We start from the raw sequence: 27,573 nt of genomic DNA on the forward strand, positions 1-27,573 counted from the left end.
GTCAGCTCTCCTCCTGTGTGGTGTAGTATATAGAGAATGTGTCAGTTCTCCTCCTGTGTGGTGTAGTATATAGAGGATGTGTCAGCTCTCCTCCTCTGTGGTGTAGTATATAGAGGATGTGTCAGCTCTCCTCCTGTGTGGTGTAGTATATAGAGGATGAGTCGGCTCTCCTCCTGTGTGGTGTAGTATATAGAGGATGTGTCAGCTCTCCTGTGTGGTGTAGTATATAGAGGATGTGTCAGCTCTCCTGTGTGGTGTAGTATATAGAGGATGTGTCAGCTCTCCTCCTGTGTGGTGTAGTATATAGAGGATGTGTCAGCTCTCCTCCTGTGTGGTGTAGTATATAGAGGATGTGTCAGCTCTCCTCCTGTGTGGTGTAGTATATAGAGGATGTGTCAGCTCTCCTCCTGTGTGGTGTAGTATACAGAGAATGTGTCAGCTCTCCTCCTGTGTGGTGTAGTATATAGAGGATGTGTCAGCTCTCCTCCTGTGTAGTGTACTATGCGGAGGATGTGTCAGCTCTCCTGTGTGGCATAGTATATAGAGGATGTGTCAGCTCTCCTCCTGTGTGGTGTAGTATATAGAGGATATGTCGGCTCTCCTCCTGTGTGGTGTAGTATATAGAGGATCTGTCAGCGCTCCTCTTGTGTGGTGTAGTATATAGAGGATGTGTCAGCTCTCCTGTGAGGTGTACTGTACAGAGGATGTGTCAGCTCTCCTGTGTGGTGTAGTATATAGAGGATGTGTCAGCTCTTCTCCTGTGTGGTGTAGTATATAGAGGATGTGTCAGCTCTCCTGTGTGGTGTGGTATATAGCGGATGTGTCAGCTCTCCTGTGAGGTGTAGTGTATAGAGGATGTGTCAGCTCTCCTCCTGTGTGGTGTAGTATACAGAGGATGTGTCAGCTCTCCTCCTGTGTGGCATAGTATATAGAGGATGTATCAGCTCTCCTCCTGTGTGGTGTAGTATACAGAGGATGTGTCAGCTCTCCTCCTGTGTGGCATAGTATATAGAGGATGTATCAGCTCTTCTCCTGTGTGGTGTAGTATATAGAGGATGTGTCAGTTCTCCTCCTGTGTGGTGTTGTATATAGAGGATGTGCCAGCTTTCCTCCTGTGTGGTGTAGTATATAGAGGATGTGTAAGCTCTCCTCCTGTGTGGTGTACTATACAGAGGATGTGTCAGCTCTCCTGTGTGGTGTACTATACAGAGGATGTGTCAGCTCTTCTCCTGTGTGGTGTAGTATATAGAGGATGTGTCAGCTCTCCTCCTGTGTGGTGTAGTATATAGAGGATGTGTCAGCTCTCCTGTGTGGTGTACTATACAGAGGATGTGTCAGCTCTTCTCCTGTGTGGTGTAGTATATAGAGGATGTGTCAGCTCTCCTCCTGTGTGGTGTAGTATATAGAGGATGTGTCAGCCCTCCTCCTGTGTGGTGTAATATATAGAGGATGTGTCAGCTCTCCTCCTGTGTGGTGTAGTATATAGAGGATGTGTCAGCTCTCCTGTGTGGTGTAGTTTATAGAGGATGTGTCAGCTCTCCTCCTGTGTGGTGTAGTGTATAGAGGATTTGTCAGCTCTCCTCCTGTGTGGTGTAGTATATAGATGATGTGTCAGCTCTCCTGTGTGGTGTAGTAATAGAGGATATGTCAGCTCTCCTGTGTGGTGTAGTATATAGAGGATATGTCAGCTCTCCTCCTGTGTGGTGTAGTATATAGAGGATGTGTCAGCTCTCCTCCTGTGTGGTGTAGTATATAGAGGTTGTGTCAGCTCTCCTCCTGTGTGGTGTAGTATATAGAGGATGTGTCAGCTCTCCTCCTGTGTGGTCTAGTATATAGAGGATGTGTCAGGTCTCCTGTGTGGTGTAGTATATAGAGTATGTGTCAGCTCTCCTCCTGTGTGGTGTACTATATAGAGGATGTGTCAGCTCTCCTGTGTGGTGTAGTATATAGAGGATGTGTCAGCTCTCCTCCTGTGTGGTGTAGTATATAGAGGATGTGTCAGCTCTCCTCCTGTGTGGTGTAGTATATAGAGGATGTGTCAGCTCTCCTCCTCTGTGGTGTGGTAATAGAGGATATGTCAGCTCTCCTGTGTGGTGTAGTATATAGAGGATGTGTCAGCTCTCCTCCTGTGTGGTGTAGTATATAGAAGATGTGTCAGCTCTCCTCCTGTGTGGTGCAGTATATAGAGGATGTGTCAGCTCTCCTCCTGTGTGGTGTAGTATATAGAGGATGTGTCAGCTCTCCTCCTGTGTGGTGTAGTATATGGAGGATGTGTCAGCTCTCCTCCTGTGTGGTGTAGTTTATAGAGGATGTGTCAGCTCTCCTCCTGTGTGGTGTAGTATATAGAGGATGTGTCAGCTCTCCTCCTCTGTGGTGTAGTATATAGAGGATGTGTCAGCTCTCCTGTGTGGTGTAGTGTATAGAGGATGTGTCAGCTCTCCTCCTGTGTTGTGTAGTATATAGAGGATGTATCAGCTCTCCTGTGTGGTGTAGTATATAGAGGATATGTCAGCTCTCCTGTGTGGTGTAGTTTATAGAGGATGTGTCAGCTCTCCTCCTGTGTGGTGTAGTATATAGAGGATGTGTCAGCTCTCCTCCTCTGTGGTGTAGTATATAGAGGATGTGTCAGCTCTCCTGTGTGGTGTAGTGTATAGAGGATGTGTCAGCTCTCCTCCTGTGTGGTGTAGTATATAGAGGATGTGTCAGCTCTCCTGTGTGGTGTAGTATATAGAGGATGTGTCAGCTCTCCTCCTGTGTGGTGTAGTATATAGAGGATGTGTCAGCTCTCCTCCTGTGTGGTGTAGTATATAGAGGATGTGTCAGCTCTCCTCCTCTGTGGTGTAGTATATAGAGGATGTGTCAGCTCTCCTGTGTGGTGTAGTGTATAGAGGATGTGTCAGCTCTCCTCCTGTGTGGTGTAGTATATAGAGGATGTATCAGCTCTCCTGTGTGGTGTAGTATATAGAGGATATGTCAGCTCTCCTGTGTGGTGTAGTATATAGAGGATATGTCAGCTCTCCTGTGTGGTGTAGTATACAGAGGATGTGTCAGCTCTCCTCCTGTGTGGTGTAGTATATAGAGGATGTGTCAGCTCTCCTCCTGTGTGGTGTAGTATATAGAGGATATGTCAGCTCTCCTGTGTGGTGCTGTATATATGAAGTGTGGATATGAAGTGGGATTGTGTCGGATGCAATCGGATTTTGGCGCTGCTTTCATGCAACAGAAATTGGGTCGATCCGACTGATTCGGACTGAGCGCGGGATTTAACTTTCAAATTAAGCCCAAGCACTTACCTGCACCAGGAAGAAGAAGGTGAACTCCGGCGGACCGCGGGGAAGCGACACATGCAGGATATCGGGCGCACGATCTTAGTGAATCGCGGTGTATTGTGGTCAGACAATGCACTTTCTGTGAACTCCTTCGGACAGGTAAGTAAATGAGCCCCTATATGTCTTATTTATATGAGAACTGGGAGCAGATCCCTTTAAGCAGAACCTCTTCACCAACTCTCAGCTTCTCTCTTCAAAGACATCATTAATATTACGATTGTGCACGAGTTTAATGAATGGAGAAATGTTTGACCCGTCAATTAAGAAAACTTTATTCCTAACATCTAAGAAACATCTGGTCATGTGACGTAAATCACGGAGCGGCTTTCAGTCATTAGTCGCCAACATGAAGAGGTTTTGGCCTTTCTCAAGTATTAATTAAGGGTCGTAAATGCGTCTTTCACAGCAAAGTCCAGAGGAATAGATAGGAGTTTACTCATTATTACACTTCACAGGACGCCTAATGATAGACTATTATGGCCGGTCTCACCAGTCGCCCCCGCGCCCCAGAGCTACGTATTTAGGGGCCGTGCCCTCAGCTGTGGGGTGACGTATCTACACAGATACTGACATATATCTATCTCCTATCTAATATCTATTTATTTATCTATCATCTATCTATTATCAATCTCATATCTAGCTATACAGAAAGCAGACTGCACGGACACTGACATGGTGAAACAAAGTGGCATTTTTCACCTATTTATCTATCTATCTCATATCTATCTGTCTATCTCACAGCCCCCTGTAGTATATAGCCCGCCAGCCACCTGTAGTGTATAGCCTGCCAGCCCCCTGTAGTGTACAGCCTGCCAGCCCCCTGTAGTATATAGCCTGCCAGCCCCCTGCAGTGTATAGCTTGCCAGCCCCCTGTAGTATACAGCCTGCCAGCCCCCTGTAGTATATAGCCTGCCAGCCCCCTGTTGTATATAGCCTGCCAGCCCCCTGTAGTATATAGCCCGCCAGCCGCCTGTAGAATAAAGCCTGCTAGCCCCCTGTAGTATATAGCCTGCCAGCCCCCTGTAGTATATAGCCACCAGCCCCTGTAGAATAAAGCCTGCTAGCCCCCTGTAGTATATAGCCTGCCAGCCCCCTGTAGTATACAGCCAGCCGCCTGCAGGATATAGCCAACAGCCTCCTGTAGTATATAGCCTGCCAGCCCCTGTAGTATACAGCCTGCCAGCCTCCTGTAGTATATAGTTTGCCAGCCCCCTGTAGTATATAGCCACCAGCTCCCTGTAGTATACAGCCAGCCGCCTGCAGGATATAGCCACCAGCCTCCTGTAGTATATAGCCTGCCAGCCCCTGTAGTATACAGCCTGCCAGCCTCCTGTAGTATATAGTCTGCCAGCCCCCTGTAGTATATAGCCAGTCCCTGCCCCAGTGTATGATTATAATAATAATCTTTATTTATATAGCGCCATCAAATTCCATAGAGCTTTACAAACCATAGGGGACAAATACAACTATATTACATTACACACAAGAGCTTACAGTCTATGAGGATGAGGGGGAGGACACAAGAGCTTACAGTCTATGAGGATGAGGGGAGACACAAGAGCTTACAGTCTATGAGGATGAGGGGGTAACACAAGAGCTTACAGTCTATGAGGATGAGGGGTTGACACAAGAGCTTACAGTCTATGAGGATGAGGGGGTGACACAAAAGCTTACAGTCTATGAGGATGAGGGGGTGACACAAGAGCTTACAGTCTATGAGGATGAGGGGGTGACACAAGAGCTTACAGTCTATGAGGATGAGGGGTGACACAAGAGCTTACAGTCTATGAGAATGAGGGGGTGACACAAGAGCTTACAGTCTATGAGGATGAGGGGGTGACACAAGAGCTTACAGTCTATGAGGATGAGGGTCTGCCAGCTGCCAGTACACGCAATACTGTCGCAGCGGCGGCGGGTATGGTGAGTTTTGATTTTTTTTTTTATTCGAGTATAAGCAGAGTTGGAGTTTTTCAGCACATTTTCTGTGTTGAAAAACTTGGCTTATACTTGAGTATATACGGTATGTGATGGTAGATGTCCTTAGGCCAGTGGTGGCGAACCTATGGCACTGGTGCCAGAGGTGGCACTCGGAGCCCTCTCTGTGGGCACCCAAACCATCAACCTCAACAGTTCACCAGACAGAATTCAAGGCCTCCTCCTGAAGTCCGAGGAAGTCCAGGACATGCCGAGTTATGTGTTATTTTCAAGCATCAGATCCTGGGCCGCCTGGAACTAAAGGAGAATGGAAAAGGTGTGGGAAGAGCTGGATTATCACTGTAGCTCCTGTTTCAGGTCACACAATTCTTTAACCAAATTTCTCCTCCATTCTACTGTATTGGTGTCCTAAGTGATCCATTACAATGGACAGAGCAGGGAGCAAGGACCATGTTGGCACGTTACGATGAATAAGCAGGTAGTTGGGCACTCTGGGACTTATTTACTAAGGATCGCGGATAGCACTTTAGTCGGATTTTCGGAACTTGCGCCGCTGTGACAGGTATTTAACTGGGGATTGTGTCGCACGCGATCAGATTGTGGCACAGCTGTGCCGGCTTTCATGCAACAGAAATCAGGGGGCCGTGCCGTCAGACAATCCGACTGATTCGGACTGAGCGCGGGATTTAAGATTCAATTTGTGTCACAATACAATGCACTTACATGCACCAGGAAGAAGAAGGTGAACTCCTGTGGACCTGAGTGGGGAAGGGACACCTGCAGGATATCGGGAGCACGATCTTAGTGAACCGGGGCAGATGTGCATTCCGATCGGACAATGCACATTCGGGGATCGGCAGGACGGGTAAGTAAATGTGCCCCTCTGTGTCTAAAAGGTTTGCGATCACCGCCTTAGGGCCTCATTCCCATGGCCAGGTGAGTGCTCATCTCCCCTCCTCCCTCCGTAGGCAGACGAGCAGCCGCGACCCATATCTGCCATAGTACAGGACAATACTTTGTGGTGCAGCCGCCCGACTCGGTCACGTTGTGGTGATGTGTGCTCCGCGCCGGGACTGGGAGCCATAGATATCTATGATGGACGTCATCTGGTCGCAAATCGTGGCCCCCAGTACAGCCATGTGACTGAGCCCTAAATTTACTTCCCGTCTTCCCCCCATCCCCCGTTATTCTTGCGGTGTACAATAAAATTTAACATGTGTGACTTTTTATAAAAGTCGCACTTCAGGATACAAACACGCTTCAGCCCTAGGCAGGTACTTGTCATAGAACCAAAGTGCACAGTAAGAAAAAGTCACAAGATGACAAACACATGGAACAAAAAAACTCTAAAAATGTGCAAAAACCCTGAAACTCACCACAAGCCAATAAAGTCTATGACAAGTAAGCAAAGAAAAAGAGATCTGTACTGCGCTGCGGTATATGATGGCGCCATATGAATAAAGCTTTATTATTATTAGAATTATTATTATTATTAAGAGGCAAAACTCAGACTCAAAAGAAAGACAAGAACAGGAGAAGAACCCGCGCCCCCCATAGAGTCTTCCTGTAGTACCCACTCTCCGCCGCTAGATGCCGCTGTCCCCCGCGGCCCGCGCTGTGGATTACAATGGATACAGTGTTGCAGCAGGACGCGTCCCCCATTAACCCTCGCGTGGCCGGGCGGTGCCCCCTGTGCCCGGTGCCCCCCTGGCTCCCACCTCCCGTGCCCCTGCAGATGGCTCCGGACACCCTGTGCAGTGTGTGCTCAGCTCTTCTCGGGTTTCCCAGCTCGTTGCTCCACCCCACGGAGGGATCAGGAGACGCAGACAGTAGTTGGCACTAAAACTATTTCCCCGAGTGTGAACAGGGAGTAAAGTCCTGGCGGAGGGCGATGCGGCTGCCATGGCTGTAGCGGTGCACAGGGGCGGCGGGCTGGAGGTGCTGGTCAGGGGGCGCTGGCACAAAGTTGGGGTGAACTTATGTGAGGAGTCCCTGGTGCTGAGCAGTGAGGACCCCGGCTCCAATGGCATCAGCAATGGCTCGTACAGAAGCCCCCCGGAGCCCGGGAGCCCCCCGGGGGTCCGCACTGCCCTCACCGAGCTGCCCGAGCAGGTGCCCGAGGCCATCGCCAACAAGAAGAGGGCAGTGAAGGTGGTGAAGCAGGAGCTGGGGGGGCTGGGCATCAGCATCAAGGGGGGCAAGGAGAACAAGATGCCCATCCTCATCAGCAAGATCTTCAAGGGGCTCGCAGCCGACCAGACCCACTGCCTGTATGTGGGGGATGCCATCCTGTCTGTCAATGGGGTGGACCTGAGGGATGCCACCCACGATGAGGCTGTGCAGGCTCTGAAGAAGGCTGGCAGGGAGGTGATCCTGGAGGGTAAGTGCTCAAAGAGGTTCTGCAGTAGCTGTTGCATAGCACTAAGTGTGTCTGAACTTTAAATGACTGGCTGTATAATCATACTGAACGCAAAGATGTTCTGCAGCAGCTGTTTCTTACCACTGATTCTGTATGTGTCTGAACTTTTTTATTACTGGCTGTTTAATCATACTGAACTCAAAGATGTTCTGCAGCAGCTGTTTCATAGCACTGATCCTGTATGTGTCTGAACTTTATATGACTGGATGTATAATCATGCTGAATTCAAAGATGTTCTGCACCAGCTGTTTCTTACCACTGATTCTGTATGTGTCTGAAATTCTATATTACTGGTTGTATAATCATTCTGAACGCAAAGATGTTCTGCAGCAGCTGTCTCATAGCACTGATCCTACGTATGTCTGAACTTTATATTACTGGCTGTATAATCATGCTGAGCTCAAAGATGTTCTGCAGTAGCTGTTTCTTACCACTGATCCTGTATGTGTCTTAACTTTATATGACTGGCTGTATAATCATTCTGAACGCAAAGATGTTCTGCAGCAGCTGTTTCATAGCATTTATCCTACATGTGTCTGAACTTTATATGACTGGCTGTATGTATAATCATGCTGAATGCAAAGATGTTCTGCAGCAGCTGTTGCATAGCACTGATCATTTGTGTGTCTGAACTTTATATTACTGGCTGTATAATCATGGTGAACACAAAGATGTTCTGCAGCAGCTGTTTCATAGCACTGATCCTATGTGTGTCTGAACTTTATATTACTAGCTGTATAATCATGGTGAACGCAAAGATGTTCTGCAGCAGCTGTTTCATAGCACTGATTCTACCTGTCTCTGAACTTTATATGACTGGCTGTATAATCATGCTGAACGCAAAGAAGTTCTGCAGCAGCTGTTTCATAGCACTGATCCTACATGTGTCTGAACTTTATATGACTGGCTGTATAATCATGGTGAACGCAAAGAAGTTCTGCAGCAGCTGTTTCATAGCACTGATCCTACATGTGTCTGAACTTTATATGACTGGCTGTATAATCATACTGAACGCAAAGATGTTCTGCAGCAGCTGTTTCATAGCACTGATCCTACATGTGTCTGAACTTTATATCACTGGCTGTATAATCATGCTGAACACAAAGATGTTCTGCAGCAGCTGTTTCATAGCACTGATCCTACATGTGTCTGAACTTTATATTACTGGCTGTATAATCATTCTGAACGCAAAGATGTTCTGCAGCAGCTGATCCCTTAACTGTCTGAAAATTATATTAATAGATATTCATAGGTAGATTAATAGGCAAAACTATGCTGAGTTAAAAGATGTTCTGCAGAAGCTGTTTCATAGAACTGTTTCTTTATGTGTCCACACTTTATAATATTGCCTTTATAGTCAAAACTATGCTGAATTCAAAGATGTTCCACAGCAGCTGTTTCAAAACACTGATTGGTTATGTGTCTGAACTTTATTTTGCAGGCTGTATATGGCAAAATTTCACTGAACTCAAAGAGGTTCTGCAGCAGCAGTTTTAATATACTTTCTTCATCACCATTACTTACTGTATAACCATGCAGAACTCAAAGATGTTCCGCAGCAGTTGTCTCAAAGCGTTGTCTTTTATATGTCCTAAACTTTTTACAACTGGATATAATTATGCTGAATTCAAAGATGTTCTGCAGCAGCTACTTCAGAGCACTGATTGTTTAAGTGTCTATTAATGGCAGTATAACTACGCTGCCTTCAAAGATGTTCTGCAGCAGCTGTTTCAGAACTCTGATCCTTTATATGTCTAAGATGGTCATGTAAAGGATACGTCAATATTACTGGCTACTTAGTCTCTGTCTTTAAAGATGTTCCGCAGGAGCTGTTTGACAATACTTATCCTTTACTAACATATGTGTATGTCATGTATTTATAGGTAATGTATAGGTAAGGTAGATAGATGTCCCCATAAGGTTCAATATTGACTGACAGCTCTGGCCTCAAAGATGTTCTGCAGCAGCTTTGTATGATTTTACTACTTTATGTGTAGGTTATAGTATAGATGTTTGAGTGTTACTGGGTGCTTGGGTTATAACCATAGTGAGTTGTTGTATGTGATAAGTTCTGCCGTCAAAGATGTTCTGCAGCAGCTGCTTTACAGGAGTGAGTAATCTCACTGTAGCATGTGTGGACATAACTGCTGGCTGCCTCTAATATACTGCCAGATCTGTATTCAAAGATGTTCTGCAGCAGCTGCTATACTATGCTATACTACTATAGTATTACTAGTATACATGTATCTACAGATACTATATATCACTATTACTGGCTTCTTAGGCTACAACCAGGCGGAAATGTAACTGTTATCTCTGTGGTCAAAGATGTTCTGCAGCAGCTGCTATAGAGCCTAGGTCCATAGTACTACTATGGTATTACTAGTATATGTGTGTCATGTATCTACAGATACTATATATCACTATTACTGGCTTCTTAGGCTACAACCAGGCTGAAATGTGACTGTTATCTCTGGGGATAAAGATGTTCTGCAGCAGCTGCTCCATTGTACTTACTGTACATGTGCCACTAGGAAGTAAAGTCACTTCTTATTACTCGGTGGATGAACTATGACCTTATTGAATTATGACTGCAAAGTCAAAGATGTTCCGCAGCAGCTGCTTCACAGGAAGGAAACTGAATTTATAACTAGAACAAGTTTACTTAATTACACTTTATCTATGTTAGATCATGATGGAATAGTCCACATTCAAAGATGTTCTGCAGCAGCCGGTACTTGGCGTTGGTTGTGTCACTGCAAGTTGTGTAAATACTGAAATTGACAAGTTAATTTGGGTGGCCCTGGGACCTAATATAATAAAAAAATATTGGTGTATTGGACTTATATCTGCACTTATTATCCTAGTACTGTATGGCAGTATTATCCTAGTACTGTATGGCAGTATTACTCTAGTACTGTATGGCAGTATTATCCTAGTACTGTATGGCAGTATTACTCTAGTACTGTATGGCAGTATTATCCTAGTACTGTATGGCAGTTTTATCTGAGCTATATGTGGCAGTATTACTATAGTGCTATATGGTGGTATTATCCTAGTACTGCATGGCGGTACTCCTAGGTGTGTATGGCAGTATTATCTGAGCTGTATATGGCAGTAGTATGCTAGTACTGTATGGCAGTATTATCTGAGCTGTATATGGCAGTAGTATGCTAGTACTGTATGGCAGTATTATCTGAGCTGTATATGGCAGTAGTATGCTAGTACTCTATGGAAGTATTATCTGAGCTGTACATGGCAGTATTACCTTAGTGCTATATGGTGGTATTATGTGAGCTGTAAGTGGCACTATTATCTGAGCTGTATGTGGAAGTATTAACATAGTACTATATGGTGGTATTATCCTAGTACTGTATGGCAGTATTATATGAGCTGTATGTGGCAGTATTATCTGAGCTATATGTGGAAGTATTAACATAGTACTATATGGTGGTATTATCCTAGTACTGTATGGCAGTATTATATGAGCTGTATGTGGCACTATTATCTGAGCTATATGTGGAAGTATTAACATAGTACTATATGGTGGTATTATCCTAGTACTGTATGGCAGTATTATCTGAGCTGTATGTGGCAGTATTACCATTGTGCTATATGGTGGTATTATCCTAGTGCTGTATGGTAGTATTATATGAGCTGTATGTGGCAGTATTATCTGAGCTGTATGTGGAAGTATTAACATAGTACTATATGGTGGTATTATGCTAGTACTGTATGGCAGTATTATATGAGCTATATGTGGAAGTATCACCATAGTGCTATATGGTGGTATTATCCTAGTACAGTACTGTATGGCGGTATTATATGAGCTATATGTGGCAGTATTACTATAGTGCTATATGGTGGTATTATCCTAGTACTGTATGGCGGTATTATCTGAGCTGTATGTGGAAGTATTACCATAGTACTATATGGCGGTATTATATGAGCTATATGTGGCAGTATTACCATAGTGCTATATGGTGGTATTATCCTAGTACAGTACCATATGGCGGTATTATATGAGCTATATGTGGCAGTATTACTATAGTGCTATATGGTGGTATTATCCTAGTACTGTATGGCGGTATTATCTGAGCTGTATGTGGAAGTATTACCATAGTACTATATGGTGGTATTATGCTAGTACTGTATGGCAGTATTATATGAGCTATATGTGGAAGTATCACCATAGTGCTATATGGTGGTATTATCCTAGTACAGTACTGTATGGCGGTATTATATGAGCTATATGTGGCAGTATTACTATAGTGCTATATGGTGGTATTATCCTAGTACTGTATGGCGGTATTATCTGAGCTGTATGTGGAAGTATTACCATAGTACTATATGGCGGTATTATATGAGCTATATGTGGCAGTATTACTATAGTGCTATATGGTGGTATTATCCTAGTACTGTATGGCGGTATTATCTGAGCTGTATGTGGAAGTATTACCATAGTACTATATGGCGGTATTATATGAGCTATATGTGGCAGTATTACCATAGTGCTATATGGTGGTATTATCCTAGTACAGTACCATATGGCGGTATTATATGAGCTATATGTGGCAGTATTACTATAGTGCTATATGGTGGTATTATCCTAGTACTGTATGGCGGTATTATCTGAGCTGTATGTGGAAGTATTACCATAGTACTATATGGTGGTATTATGCTAGTACTGTATGGCAGTATTATATGAGCTATATGTGGAAGTATCACCATAGTGCTATATGGTGGTATTATCCTAGTACAGTACTGTATGGCGGTATTATATGAGCTATATGTGGCAGTATTACTATAGTGCTATATGGTGGTATTATCCTAGTACTGTATGGCGGTATTATCTGAGCTGTATGTGGAAGTATTACCATAGTACTATATGGCGGTATTATATGAGCTATATGTGGCAGTATTACTATAGTGCTATATGGTGGTATTATCCTAGTACTGTATGGCGGTATTATCTGAGCTGTATGTGGAAGTATTACCATAGTACTATATGGCGGTATTATATGAGCTATATGTGGCAGTATTACCATAGTGCTATATGGTGGTATTATCCTAGTACAGTACCATATGGCGGTATTATATGAGCTATATGTGGCAGTATTACTATAGTGCTATATGGTGGTATTATCCTAGTACTGTATGGCGGTATTATCTGAGCTGTATGTGGAAGTATTACCATAGTACTATATGGCGGTATTATATGAGCTATATGTGGCAGTATTACCATAGTGCTATATGGTGGTATTATCCTAGTACAGTACCATATGGCGGTATTATATGAGCTATATGTGGCAGTATTACTATAGTGCTATATGGTGGTATTATCCTAGTACTGTATGGCGGTATTATCTGAGCTGTATGTGGAAGTATTACCATAGTACTATATGGCGGTATTATATGAGCTGTATGTGGCAGTATTACTATAGTGCTATATGGGGGTATTATGTGAGCTAGTTATGGCAGTATTACCTTATTGCTATATAGTTGCTAAGACCCCCCTTCATGTTGGGGAATTGCTATTCAACCTGCTTCAGAAGAGAAGAGATGAGATACAGACGTGACCTTTTCAGAATTGTATTTTTTTGTGTCTGTTCTTATTTTAGTCCTGGCATTTGGGATGGATGTTTTCCATGGATTGAGCAGAGTTGCGGCAGTGTCAGGCAGGCCACAACTTGTTGATCCCCGGCCATAGTAGCATACGTGTAACGTGTAGCGCGCTCTGCCAGCCGGCTTACTCATGTAGTAAGAAGCCGGGGGATTTTCAGCTTTTATGGATCAGAATTTCCTGCTGAGAATGTTCCTCCGAAATCACTTCCCACTGACACACTAAGGGCATGTTCACACTGTGGAAATTTTAGCTCTAAATGACCCAAAGCTCTGGGGTCACATTTATAGGGGGAGATTTATCACAACGTTATGAGAGCAAAACAGTTGTGGTTGCTCATGGCAACCAATCAGAGCTCAGCTTTGACTTTCACACTGCATTTCAAAAAATGAAAGCTGAGCTCTGATTGGTTGCCATGAGCAACCACAACTGTTTTGCTCTCAGACGCTTCTGATAAATCTCCCCCTGTCCACATAACTCTAGGATGTGGACCCCCTGTGCCACCCAACCATTTTGGCTTAGGCTTAACCCCCATACAGAGATCTGGTCTTAAGGAAATCAAGTATGATAAACCAGGGACACTTACTCATAGATCCAGGCACCGGGACTATGTTATCTTCTTATATGTGTTATCCATGGCCTCCTGCTTTCTAAAATCAACTTTTAAAATTATTCTAATGAGCCTGAAGGACTCTGGGTTGTGTTATCCATGGCCCCTTTCCTTCTAAAATCAAATTTCAAAATTATTTTAATGAGCATGAAGGGCTCTGGGTGTGTTACCAAAGCCGCTTGGGATGTAGCTTCACAGGGAGTTACACTGTGCATGAGCCCTTCCCCCTCTCACTGTGCAAGATTGTAGCAGGCAGAGGGAACGGTAAGTGCTTAGGGAGGCAATATAACAGCCTGTGAAGTTGCAGTACAGAGAGGCTCTGGTAATGCACTCCGCAGAGCCATTGTGGCTCAATTGCATAATTTTATAAGTTGATTTTTATAAGGAAGGAGGCCATGGATAACAGATATAAGCAGATTACCACAGTCCCGGTGCCTGGATCTATGAGTAATGTCCCTGGTTTGTCATGATGGATTTTGATTGTAGATTTCCTTTGAAGAAAGGATCACAAAATCAGTACCTCTTCTGCTACTCCCAGTTCTGTTGACACTGGCCCAGGCTCCTTAGGAGGTACCAATGGGTCAGGCAATAAAATATCATAGACAGGTGGAGGTTAGTAGAAGCGAGAGGTCAGAGTCAGAAGTCAGAGAATCAGAAGTCAGAAGTCATACAACAAAAGCCGGGATCAGAACCACAGGGTTCATATCACAAGACAGAGACTAGTGCAAAGGACCTGTAAAACACGGGCACCTTCTGATGGGGGGGATTGTGCCCTTCATCACTATAGAATCAAAGGGACTGCAGAGGCCATGAGCCGAGGAGAGCAAGTAGTAGGAGAAGGATAGATGATGGTGGATCACCGACATTAAGCAACAAAAAGTATCAGACTCACAAGCCTGTGATCACTTGTCAGCTTTTGTGTGTAGACTGGGGCAGGGTCAGCAGAGACTGGTGGGGGATTAAGTGACAGCTCAGTTGTGCTGATGGAGTCCTAGATAAGACAGGAGGTAAGACACAGATAAGGCTCAGTCTCTGGGACAGGATGTATTATACCTCACACTGAGTTGTGAAATAATTTGTGACATTTCACAGTTCACTCTTTTATTACAGCAAATCATTGCACACACACCCTGCTGCACAGGTAATAAAGAAGGCAGGTGATTACATCCAATATGGCAGCCCTCAGGGAAGTTTCAAAATGTATCTACCTACAACATTCACACAAAAAATTATTTGCTTTTACAAACTTACATTTAAGCCCCACCCCTGCTTATCCTGGGAACACCCCTGCAGAGTCTTGAAATTTCACAAGCACCATATTAAGTTCTTCATGGTGATTTTTGATACAGAAATACTCTAATCACAGCTGATTCATTGAATCATACCTTGTGTAGGGCCTGAAGGGAGATGCAGGACTGTGGGCTCTATCAAGGTTCTAAGTATACAATGAGAAGGAGGCATGCTCCTCCCTTCAGACTCTACACCAAGTAGTAGTCAATGAGTCTATGAGGATGAGGAGGTGACACAAGAGCTTACAGTCTATGAGGATGAGGGGGTAACACAAGAGCTTACAGTCTATGAGGATGAGGAGGTGACACAAGAGCTTACAGTCTATGAGGATGAGGGGGTAACACAAGAGCTTACAGTCTATGAGGATGAGGGGAGGACACAAGAGCTTACAGTCTATGAGGATGAGGGGGTGGACACAAGAGCTTACAGTCTATGTGAGGATGAAGGGGGTGACACAAGAGCTTACAGTCTATGAGGATGAGGGGGAGGACACAAGAGCTTACATTATATGAGGATGAGGAGGAGACACAAGAGCTTACAGTCTATGAGGATGAGGGGGACATAAGAGCTTACAGTCTATGAGGATGAGGAGATGACACAAGAGCTTACAGTCTATGAGGATGAGGGGGTGACACAAGAGCTTACAGTCTATGAGGATGAGGGGGTGACACGAGCTTACAGTCTATGAGGATGAGGGGGTGACACAAGAGCTTACAGTCTATGAGGATGAGGGGGACATAAGAGCTTACAGTCTATGAGGATGAGGAGATGACACAAGAGCTTACAGTCTATGAGGATGAGGGGGTGACACAAGAGCTTACAGTCTATGAGGATGAGGGGGTGACACGAGCTTACAGTCTATGAGGATGAGGGGGTGACACAAGAGCTTACAGTCTATGAGGATGAGGGGGTGACACAAGAGCTTACAGTCTATGAGGATGAGGGTGACACAAGAGCTTACAGTCTATGATGATGAGGGGGAGGACACAAGAGCTTACAGTCTATGAGGATGAGGGTGACACAAGAGCTTACAGTCTATGAGGATGAGGGGGAGGACACAAGAGCTTACAGTCTATGAGGATGAGGGGATGACACAAGAGCTTACAGTCTATGAGGATGAGGGTGACACAAGAGCTTACAGTCTATGAGGATGAGGGTGACACAAGAGCTTACAGTCTATGAGGATGAGGGGGACATAAGAGCTTACAGTCTATGAGGATGAGGGGGTGACACAAGAGCTTACAGTCTATGAGAATGAGGGAGTGACACAAGAGCTTACAGTCTATGAGGATGAGGGGGACATAAGAGCTTACAGTCTATGAGGATGAGGGGGTGACACAAGAGCTTACAGTCTATGAGAATGAGGGAGTGACACAAGAGCTTACAGTCTATGAGGATGAGGGTGACACAAGAGCTTACAGTCTATGAGGATGAGGGAGTGACACAAGAGCTTACAGTCTATAAGGATGAGGGGATGACACAAGAGCTTACAGTCTATGAGGATGAGGAGATGACACAAGAGCTTACAGTCTATGAGGATGAGGGGGTGACACAAGAGCTTACAGTCTATGAGGATGAGGGGGTGACACAAGAGCTTACAGGCTATGAGGATGAGGGTGTGACACAAGAGATTACAGTCTATGAGGATGAGGGTGTGACACAAGAGCTTACAGTCTATGAGAATGAGGGGGGACACAAGAGCTTACAGTCCTATGAGGATGAGGGGGTGACACAAGAGCTTACATTATATGAGGATGAGGGGGTGACACAAGAGCTTATAGTCTATGAGGGTGAAGGGGTGACACAAGAGGTATAAGAGCTTGTACAGTATCATTTAGGTTCATAGGGTGATTAGAAACCCTTTACCTATTACTTAAAGTGAGCTCCTATCTTTCTTCAAGAAACAGCACCACACCTGTTTACAGGTTGCCTCTGGTATTGCGGCTCAGCACTGTTGAAGTAGATTAGGCTTGGCTGCAGTACCAGCCACTACCTGTGGAAAAATGTGGCGCTATTTCTCAAAGAATGCAGTCATGTTGTTCCACTCCTGGTCCACCCTTTGTAATGAGCTGGGGTTGGGAGTACAACTTTTTTTTTTCCAAGTGTCCTTCTTCTGAACCTCGGCTATTGTCCCTCTTGTAATCATTTCGGCTACTCTGCAAACATACCGCAGGGTCTTAAATCCAATATAAGATGAAGACATTCTCCTCCGCACGAGAGTCACTGAGGAATTTCATCAATTCCCAAACAATTTCCTTTTTGTGCCGAGCTCGGGATTCTTAGGTGACTACTAGGACAATTATCACCTGCGCGGGGGAAGGGGGGGGGGGTCTTCCGCTAATAGAACTTTATGATTTTCTGTTCAATTATTTAAGAACTTTAATAGGTTTTCTGCTTCCACAATAAAGTCATAAACTTTTACTCAAAACATTGCTGTACTTCCTGCTGATTTCAGAGCTATTTTATTTCGCCATATATTAATATCAGGGAAAGTTTGTAACTTTGGTCATAATGGAATGGGGTATCGCTCGCTGTAATATGCAGTTATAGCAGTGTAGATCTCCTTATAACGGGGCATAATACTGGACCTAGGGGTCACACTATGCATCTGGTAAGGAAATATTGATAATCAGCTGGTTAGACCACTTTAAGGGCATCAAACAGGACCTACAGGTCACATATCACAGGCTCTTGTTACATTTGATTTCAGGAGGTAGGAAAATATTGACCATCAGATGGTTAGACCACTTTAAAGGAAATCTACCACCAGGATAAAGAATTGTAAACCAAGCACACTGACATACTGTTAACTATCCACAGTATAAGAACTATAATTATTGCCGTATGAGCTGGTTAGACCTCTATTAGGGCATCATATAGGACCTACAGGTCAAATAGCACAAACTACTTCACTGACTTTCAGTAGGTGGGAAAATATTGTCCGTCAGTTGGTTGGACCTCTTCCAAGGAATCATCTTGGACCTATAGGTGTCATTTTGGACCCATTGTCCTGTTACTGGAGATCTGTGTAATCAGACCTTTGTGCATGTTGTTAGTAGCAGCAGGACTGTGATGGATTAATACTCCAGGACTGTAGCTGGGATGTTTCACTGCTGTATTCAGAGCTCTTTCCAGTGTACAGCTCCACATCCTCTCCAGTAATAACTGTATCAGGCTTCTGGTTGAACACTACAGCAGTGACTCAGAGCAGAGGGGAGGGGTTTGATGCAATTCAGTGCAGAGAGCTAAGAGCACAGCAGGGTGAGGACACACCCATTACATTTGGAAAAGCCACATTATTGAGATATGAATCCATTTCTTGCAGTCCTGCTGCTACTAACAACATACACAGAATTCCATAGCGTCTGACATATGACTGAAAGGTTCATTCATTGACATCAGGTGCATCCATCTGCATAGGACACAATGTATCATCCATGTAGTGTTATACACGATGGCGCTACTAATTAGAATGCGTTGCAGGAGGAGTGAGTGGAGTGTATGGCGCGCTGTGCGCTCCGGAGCCGCTGGCGTGTCTGTGCTTGCACAATGCACTTTAATCTGTGCTGCTGGTGGATAATGAAAGGAATGGTATGCCGAGCATCTGCTTCCCTCCACATTGTGAAACGGCACATTGTATGCGGTCACACTGTCTTTTTATATCATGTCATAGCCTGCCAGTCAGTCCACGCTCTGCATCTCACGTATTCCGCATTGTGCTGCCAATGAGGGGGCTCAGCAGAGCATGGCCGCAGCGTCCGGCTCTTCTCTTGATGTGTATCATGGATTTTGGCTGCTCAATTACACCGTGGAAGAGGCGATCAGTATTCAGGATTCAGGATTTGGATATGGTTATAGTCATCATTATACACTGGGGAGTATATCACCTATGTATAGACTATAGGTCAGTGATGGTAAACCTTTTGGAGACAGAGTGCCCAAACTTCAACCAAAACCAACTTATATGTTGCGTAGTACCAACATGACAATTTAAACAGTAACTTAAAGACCCCTACTCTATGACAGGTTTCAATCGTATTGGCGTCCGAAGTTCACCAATATAATAGAAATATGATGGAGAAACTTGGATTGTAACTTCCTTGCAGGGTCCCCTGAAAAGGAAGAATCCGGGTTCCCAGAGCAGGATCTCCAAAAATAATCCATCTCTATCCACACCCTCTCGTTCCTCCTGTAGCCCTGGTAGCCAAGGATGTCGCTTTAAAACGGCGCTGAGCATGGCACGTCCTGGGCTGTTTTGGACCACCGGAGGAAGCCTTGAGTCCTATATGGCAAGCTCTGTGTTTGGGTGAAGGCCTGGATGCCCACAGGAAGGGCTCTGAGTGCCACCTCTGCCACCCGTGCCATAGGTTCGCCACCACTTCTATTGGTGGTGTGGAGGTAGCTCTCACATCACGGTATCGGACTGGGGTTCCTTGGATTAATTCTAGGGAGCCCGCCACCCATCTGGTCTTAGGAAATAGCAGCCTTTAGGGTTGTCTTGTGCTAGACCCTTGGGATCCATTCTTGAGTAGGATCCTCTACTGGTAGTCCTGTTGGCCACTCCGACACTGCCTAGAATAGAGACTCTTTGTAGCCACCCTCAATAATCACAGTAAGACCTCCCTATTATACATGGACTACCCTCCTAAGGTACCAGTGTAATTTTTTGGAATTGAGCCATTACTAAATTTAGTCCTGAAGTTCTTGCCCAAGGGACCTATTGGGAATGATCACTCCACTGGACTCCACAACTCACGTAATAGGCCTTCCTTTACATTCCCAGGATCCATATTACCATATTTATTCCCCTTAGGTCGCATAGTACTAGACCACAACCAAGAATAGGTCTCCATAATGTGCATTATTCATATGTGACCTAAGGGTTAAATGGTTTTGGTTACATTATGGAAATAACTTTTGTAACTTTCCTGAGGTTTTGCAGGCTGTCATTGGTTGGCAACCCAGAACTGTCTAGACAGAGGTTCTGTCTGGGGTTCTGAGTCTCTGTTCTGAGATATGTGTGAGAACACACTTCATGTTGTGATGCAGAGCTGACTCAGCTCCCTAGAGATCGTTGCCAGCTTAACTGACCAATGGTCCAGGCTGAGGTGGTATTTTGTTCCTGCTTTCCTATTTTGTTCCTACTATTATCTTGCCACATTCAGCCAACTAGCAGTCCTACTAATCCTCACAGGAAGGAGTTTGTCGTCATCCAGGTCATCATGGTCCTCCATCTGCCAGGGATTGGTCACCTTCATTATCACGCAGCTTCCCCCTCTTTTATCTTCACCCTTCTGTCTCTGATGGGTTTGGATGAAGCCTATGCTAGGACAAGGATTTTGTGGCATCTGCTGCCAAGCCACCACTCCAGCCACTGCACGACTAGTATCAGAGTATTTTCTGAACAACTTGTACATATGTAAATATTTGTATATTTTGATATTTTGGACACACTATAATACGCACTTATTGTACCCACAGAGTCTGATGAAGGTCTAATGTAGACCGAAACGTCACATTTGAAGTTTGTGAAATAAATAATCCTAAACTTGCAACTCAACAGTGTGACTGGAGTCCTATATTTTCTATATGATACGGGGTTGGGACCCTCTCCAGAGCACCTGGATCCTCTAATTAAATCAGTGTGCAGCAGAAATCTGATTTTTACTGCACGACTAGTAACCTGCTGCCCCCATACACTGTCTTCCCCCGGTGGGGAAGTTGCACCAGGACACACTGGGGCACATTTACTTACCCGGCCGACCAGAATGCACGCTGCCGCAGTTCACTAAGATCATGCGCCTGATATCCTGCAGGTGTCTCTTCCCTGCTCAGGTCCGATGGAGTTCACCTTCTTCTTCCCGGTGCATGTAAGTGCATTGGATGTGACACAATTTGAATCTTAAATCCTGCGCTGAATCTCGGATGAGTCAGATCGTCCGACAGCCTGCCCCCTTGATTTCTGTCACATGACAACCGTCACAGCTGCGCCAAAATCCGATCGCGTGCGACATAATCCCCTACTAAATACCTGTCACAGCGGCACTAATCCCGAAAACGTAGGGAAGTCCACTGAAAATGTGATCCATGGACCCTAAGTAAGCCCCACTGTATCTTGTGTGCTAGTGTGAGATCTTGTGTGAGATACTACCACAAAGCTGTGGCATTGTGGCAATATTTCCCTTTGCATCATGTATTACACCTAGGAGCAATGGGCACCTAGGCAATGTATTACACCTAGGAGCAATGGGCACCTAGGCAATGTATTACACTTAGGAGCAATGGGCACCTAGGCAATGTATTACACTTAGGAGCAATGGGCATCTAGGCAATGTATTACACCTAGGAGCAATGGGCACCTAGGCATTGTATTACACTTAGGAGCAATGGGCACCTAGGCAATGTATTACACCTAGTAGCAATGGGCACCTAGGCAATGTATTACACTTAGGAGCAATGGGCACCTAGGCAATGTATTACACTTAGGAGCAATGGGCACCTAGGCAATGTATTACACTTAGGAGCAATGGGCACCTAGGCAATGTATTACACCTAGGAGCAATGGGCACCTAGGCAATGTATAACTCCTAGGAGCAATGGGCATCTAGGCAATGTATTAGACTTAGGAGCAATGGGCACCTAGGCAATGTATTACACCTAGGAGCAATGGGCACCTAGGCAATGTATTACACCTAGGAGCAATGGGCATCTAGGCAATGTATTACACCTAGGAGCAATGGGCATCTAGACAATGTATTACACTTAGGAGCAATGGGCACCTAGGCAATGTATTACTCCTAGGAGCAATGGGCACCTAGGCAATGTATTACACCTAGGAGCAATGGGCATCTAGACAATGTATTACTCCTAGGAGCAATGGGCACCTAGGCAATGTATTACACCTAGGAGCAATGGGCACCTAGGCAATGTATTACACTTAGGAGCAATGGGCACCTAGGCAATGTATTACACTTAGGAGCAATGGGCATCTAGGCAATGTATTACACCTAGGAGCAATGGGCACCTAGGCATTGTATTACACTTAGGAGCAATGGGCACCTAGGCAATGTATTACACCTAGTAGCAATGGGCACCTAGGCAATGTATTACACTTAGGAGCAATGGGCACCTAGGCAATGTATTACACTTAGGAGCAATGGGCACCTAGGCAATGTATTACACTTAGGAGCAATGGGCACCTAGGCAATGTATTACACCTAGGAGCAATGGGCACCTAGGCAATGTATAACTCCTAGGAGCAATGGGCATCTAGGCAATGTATTAGACTTAGGAGCAATGGGCACCTAGGCAATGTATTACACCTAGGAGCAATGGGCACCTAGGCAATGTATTACACCTAGGAGCAATGGGCATCTAGGCAATGTATTACACCTAGGAGCAATGGGCATCTAGACAATGTATTACACTTAGGAGCAATGGGCACCTAGGCAATGTATTACTCCTAGGAGCAATGGGCACCTAGGCAATGTATTACACCTAGGAGCAATGGGCATCTAGACAATGTATTACTCCTAGGAGCAATGGGCACCTAGGCAATGTATTACACCTAGGAGCAATGGGCACCTAGGCAATGTATTACACTTAGGAGCAATGGGCACCTAGGCAATGTATTACACTTAGGAGCAATGGGCATCTAGGCAATGTATTACACTTAGGAGCAATGGGCACCTAGGCAATGTATTACACTTAGGAGCAATGGGCACCTAGGCAATGTATTACACCTAGTAGCAATGGGCACCTAGGCAATGTATTACACTTAGGAGCAATGGGCACCTAGGCAATGTATTACACTTAGGAGCAATGGGCACCTAGGCAATGTATTACACCTAGGAGCAATGGGCACCTAGGCAATGTATTACACTTAGGAGCAATGGGCATCTAGGCAATGTATTACACTTAGGAGCAATGGGCACCTAGGCAATGTATTACACTTAGGAGCAATGGGCACCTAGGCAATGTATTACACTTAGGAGCAATGGGCACCTAGGCAATGTATTACACCTAGGAGCAATGGGCACCTAGGCAATGTATTACACCTAGGAGCAATGGGCATCTAGACAATGTATTACACTTAGGAGCAATGGGCACCTAGGCAATGTATTACACCTAGGAGCAATGGGCATCTAGGCAATGTATTACTCCTAGGAGCAATGGGCACCTAGGCAATGTATTACACCTAGGAGCAATGGGCATCTAGGCAATGTATTACACCTAGGAGCAATGGGCATCTAGACAATGTATTACACTTAGGAGCAATGGGCACCTAGGCAATGTATTACACCTAGGAGCAATGGGCATCTAGGCAATGTATTACTCCTAGGAGCAATGGGCACCTAGGCAATGTATTACACTTAGGAGCAATGGGCACCTAGGCAATGTATTACACTTAGGAGCAATGGGCACCTAGGCAATGTATTACACCTAGGAGCAATGGCCACCTAGGCAATGTATTACACCTAGGAGCAATGGCCACCTAGGCAATGTATTACACTTAGGAGCAATGGGCACCTAGGCAATGTATTACACCTAGGAGCAATGGGCACCTAGGCAATGTATTACACTTAGGAGCAATGGGCACCTAGGCAATGTATTACACTTAGGAGCAATGGGCACCTAGGCAATGTATTACACCTAGGAGCAATGGGCATCTAGACAATGTATTACACTTAGGAGCAATGGGCACCTAGGCAATGTATTACACTTAGGAGCAATGGGCATCTAGGCAATGTATTACACTTAGGAGCAATGGGCATCTAGACAATGTATTACACTTAGGAGCAATGGGCATCTAGACAATGTATTACACTTAGGAGCAATGGGCATCTAGGCAATGTATTACACTTAGGAGCAATGGGCATCTAGGCAATGTATTACACTTAGGAGCAATGGCCACCTAGGCAGTGTATTACACCTAGGAGCAATGGGCATCTAGGCAATGTATTACACTTAGGAGCAATGGGCACCTAGGCAATGTATTACACCTAGGAGCAATGGGCATCTAGGCAATGTATTACACTTAGGAGCAATGGGCACATAGGCAATGTATTACACCTAGGAGCAATGGCCACCTAGGCAATGTATTACACCTAGGAGCAATGGGCACCTAGGCAATGTATTACACTTAGGAGCAATGGGCATCTAGGCAATGTATTACACTTAGGAGCAATGGGCACCTAGGCAATGTATTACACCTAGGAGCAATGGGCACCTAGGCAATGTATTACTCCTAGGAGCATTGGGCACCTAGGCAATGTATTACACCTAGGAGCAATGGGCACCTAGGCAGTGTATTACACCTAGGAGCAATGGGCACCTAGGCAATGTATTACACCTAGGAGCAATGGGCATCTAGACAATGTATTACACCTAGGAGCAAGGGCCACCTAGGCAATGTATTACACCTAGGAGCAATGGGCATCTAGACAATGTATTACACTTAGGAGCAATGGGCACCTAGGCAATGTATTACACCTAGGAGCAATGGGCACCTAGGCAATGTATTACTCCTAGGAGCATTGGGCACCTAGGCAATGTATTACACCTAGGAGCAATGGGCACCTAGGCAGTGTATTACACCTAGGAGCAATGGGCACCTAGGCAATGTATTACACCTAGGAGCAATGGGCACCTAGGCAATGTATTACACCTAGGAGCAATGGGCACCTAGGCAATGTATTACTCCTAGGAGCAATGGGCACCTAGGCAATGTATTACACCTAGGAGCAATGGGCACCTAGGCAGTGTATAACTCCTAGGAGCAATGGGCACCTAGGCATTGTATTACACCTAGGAGCAATGGGCACCTAGGCAATGTATAACACCTAGGAGCAATGGGCACCTAGGCAATGTATTACACCTAGGAGCAATGGGCACCTAGACAATGTATTACACCTAGGAGCAATGGGCACCTAGGCAATGTATTACACCTAGGAGCAATGGGCACCTAGGCAATGTATTACTCCTAGGAGCAATGGCCACCTAGGCAATGTATAACTCCTAGGAGCAATGGACACCTAGGCAGTGTATTACTCCTAGGAGCAATGGGCATCTAGGCAATGTATTACTCCTAGGAGCAATGGCCACCTAGGCAATGTATTACTCCTAGGAGCAATGGCCACCTAGGCAATGTATTACTCCTAGGAGCAATGGCCACCTAGGCAATGTATTACTCCAAGGAACAATGGGCACCTAGGCAATGTATTACACCTAGGAGCAATGGGCATCTAGGCAATGTATTACACCTAGGAGCAATGGGCATCTAGGCAATGTATTACACCTAGGAGCAATGGGCATCTAGACAATGTATTACACTTAGGAGCAATGGGCATCTAGGCAATGTATTACACCTAGGAGCAATGGGCATCTAGACAATGTATTACACTTAGGAGCAATGGGCACCTAGGCAATGTATTACACCTAGGAGCAATGGACACCTAGGCAATGTATTACACCTAGGAGCAATGGGCACCTAGGCAATGTATTACACTTAGGAGCAATGGGCACCTAGGCAATGTATTACACCTAGGAGCAATGGGCATCTAGGCAATGTATTACACCTAGGAGCAATGGGCATCTAGGCAATGTATTACTCCTAGGAGCAATGGGCACCTAGGCAATGTATTACACCTAGGAGCAATGGGCATCTAGGCAATGTATTACACCTAGGAGCAATGGGCATCTAGACAATGTATTACACTTAGGAGCAATGGGCATCTAGGCAATGTATTACTCCTAGGAGCAATGGGCACCTAGGCAATGTATTACACTTAGGAGCAATGGGCACCTAGGCAATGTATTACACCTAGGAGCAATGGCCACCTAGGCAATGTATTACACCTAGGAGCAATGGCCACCTAGGCAATGTATTACACTTAGGAGCAATGGGCACCTAGGCAATGTATTACACCTAGGAGCAATGGGCACCTAGGCAATGTATTACACTTAGGAGCAATGGGCACCTAGGCAATGTATTACACTTAGGAGCAATGGGCACCTAGGCAATGTATTACACCTAGGAGCAATGGGCATCTAGACAATGTATTACACTTAGGAGCAATGGGCATCTAGGCAATGTATTACACCTAGGAGCAATGGGCATCTAGGCAATGTATTACACTTAGGAGCAATGGGCATCTAGGCAATGTATTACACTTAGGAGCAATGGGCATCTAGGCAATGTATTACACTTAGGAGCAATGGGCACATAGGCAATGTATTACACCTAGGAGCAATGGGCACCTAGGCAGTGTATTACACCTAGGAGCAATGGCCACCTAGGCAATGTATTACACTTAGGAGCAATGGCCACCTAGGCAATGTATTACACCTAGGAGCAATGGGCATCTAGACAATGTATTACACTTAGGAGCAATGGGCACCTAGGCAATGTATTACACCTAGGAGCAATGGGCATCTAGGCAATGTATTACTCCTAGGAGCAATGGGCACCTAGGCAATGTATTACTCCTAGGAGCATTGGGCACCTAGGCAATGTATTACACCTAGGAGCAATGGGCACCTAGGCAATGTATTACACCTAGGAGCAATGGGCACCTAGGCAATGTATTACACCTAGGAGCAATGGGCACCTAGGCAATGTATTACACCTAGGAGCAATGGGCACCTAGGCAATGTATTACTCCTAGGAGCAATGGGCACCTAGGCAATGTATTACTCCTAGGAGCAATGGGCACCTAGGCAGTGTATAACTCCTAGGAGCAATGGGCACCTAGGCATTGTATTACACCTAGGAGCAATGGGCACCTAGGCAATGTATAACACCTAGGAGCAATGGGCACCTAGGCAGTGTATTACACCTAGGAGCAATGGGCACCTAGGCAATGTATTACTCCTAGGAGCAATGGCCACCTAGGCAATGTATTACTCCTAGGAGCAATGGCCACCTAGGCAATGTATAACTCCTAGGAGCAATGGGCACATAGGCAATGTATTACTCCTAGGAGCAATGGGCACCTAGGCAATGTATTACTCCTAGGAGCAATGGCCACCTAGGCAATGTATTACTCCTAGGAGCAATGGCCACCTAGGCAATGTATAACTCCTAGGAGCAATGGCCACCTAGGCAATGTATTACTCCTAGGAGCAATGGGCACCTAGCAATCTATTATACCTAGGAACAATGGGCACCTAGCAATCTATTATACCTAGGAACAATGGGCACCTAGGCAATGTATTACACCTAGGAGCAATGGGCACCTAGGCAGTGTATTACACCTAGGAGCAATGGGCACCTAGGCAATGTATAACTCCTAGGAGCAATGGGCACCTAGGCAGTGTATTACACCTAGGAGCAATGGGCACCTAGGCAATGTATTACACCTAGGAG

General features: G+C 45.2%; 1 protein-coding gene across 2 annotated transcripts in view; it reads left to right on the forward strand.

Annotated features, from left to right (window-relative positions):
* The first annotated feature begins 6,934 nt into the window (after positions 1 to 6,934).
* The window catches only part of SNTB1 (syntrophin beta 1), a 116,867-nt gene continuing 96,228 nt past the window's right edge, over positions 6,935 to 27,573 (forward strand). The window contains exon 1 of one of the 2 annotated variants that reach the window (XM_072151246.1): positions 6,935 to 7,644. In XM_072151246.1, the coding sequence (XP_072007347.1) occupies positions 7,167 to 7,644 (478 nt within the window). In that variant the 5' untranslated portion in view covers positions 6,935 to 7,166. The remainder of the gene's footprint in view (positions 7,645 to 27,573) is intronic. The other variant, XM_072151245.1, reaches the window with a different exon arrangement.

This window comes from Engystomops pustulosus, chromosome 5, assembly GCF_040894005.1.
Source record: "Engystomops pustulosus chromosome 5, aEngPut4.maternal, whole genome shotgun sequence".
NCBI lineage: Eukaryota > Metazoa > Chordata > Amphibia > Anura > Leptodactylidae > Engystomops > Engystomops pustulosus.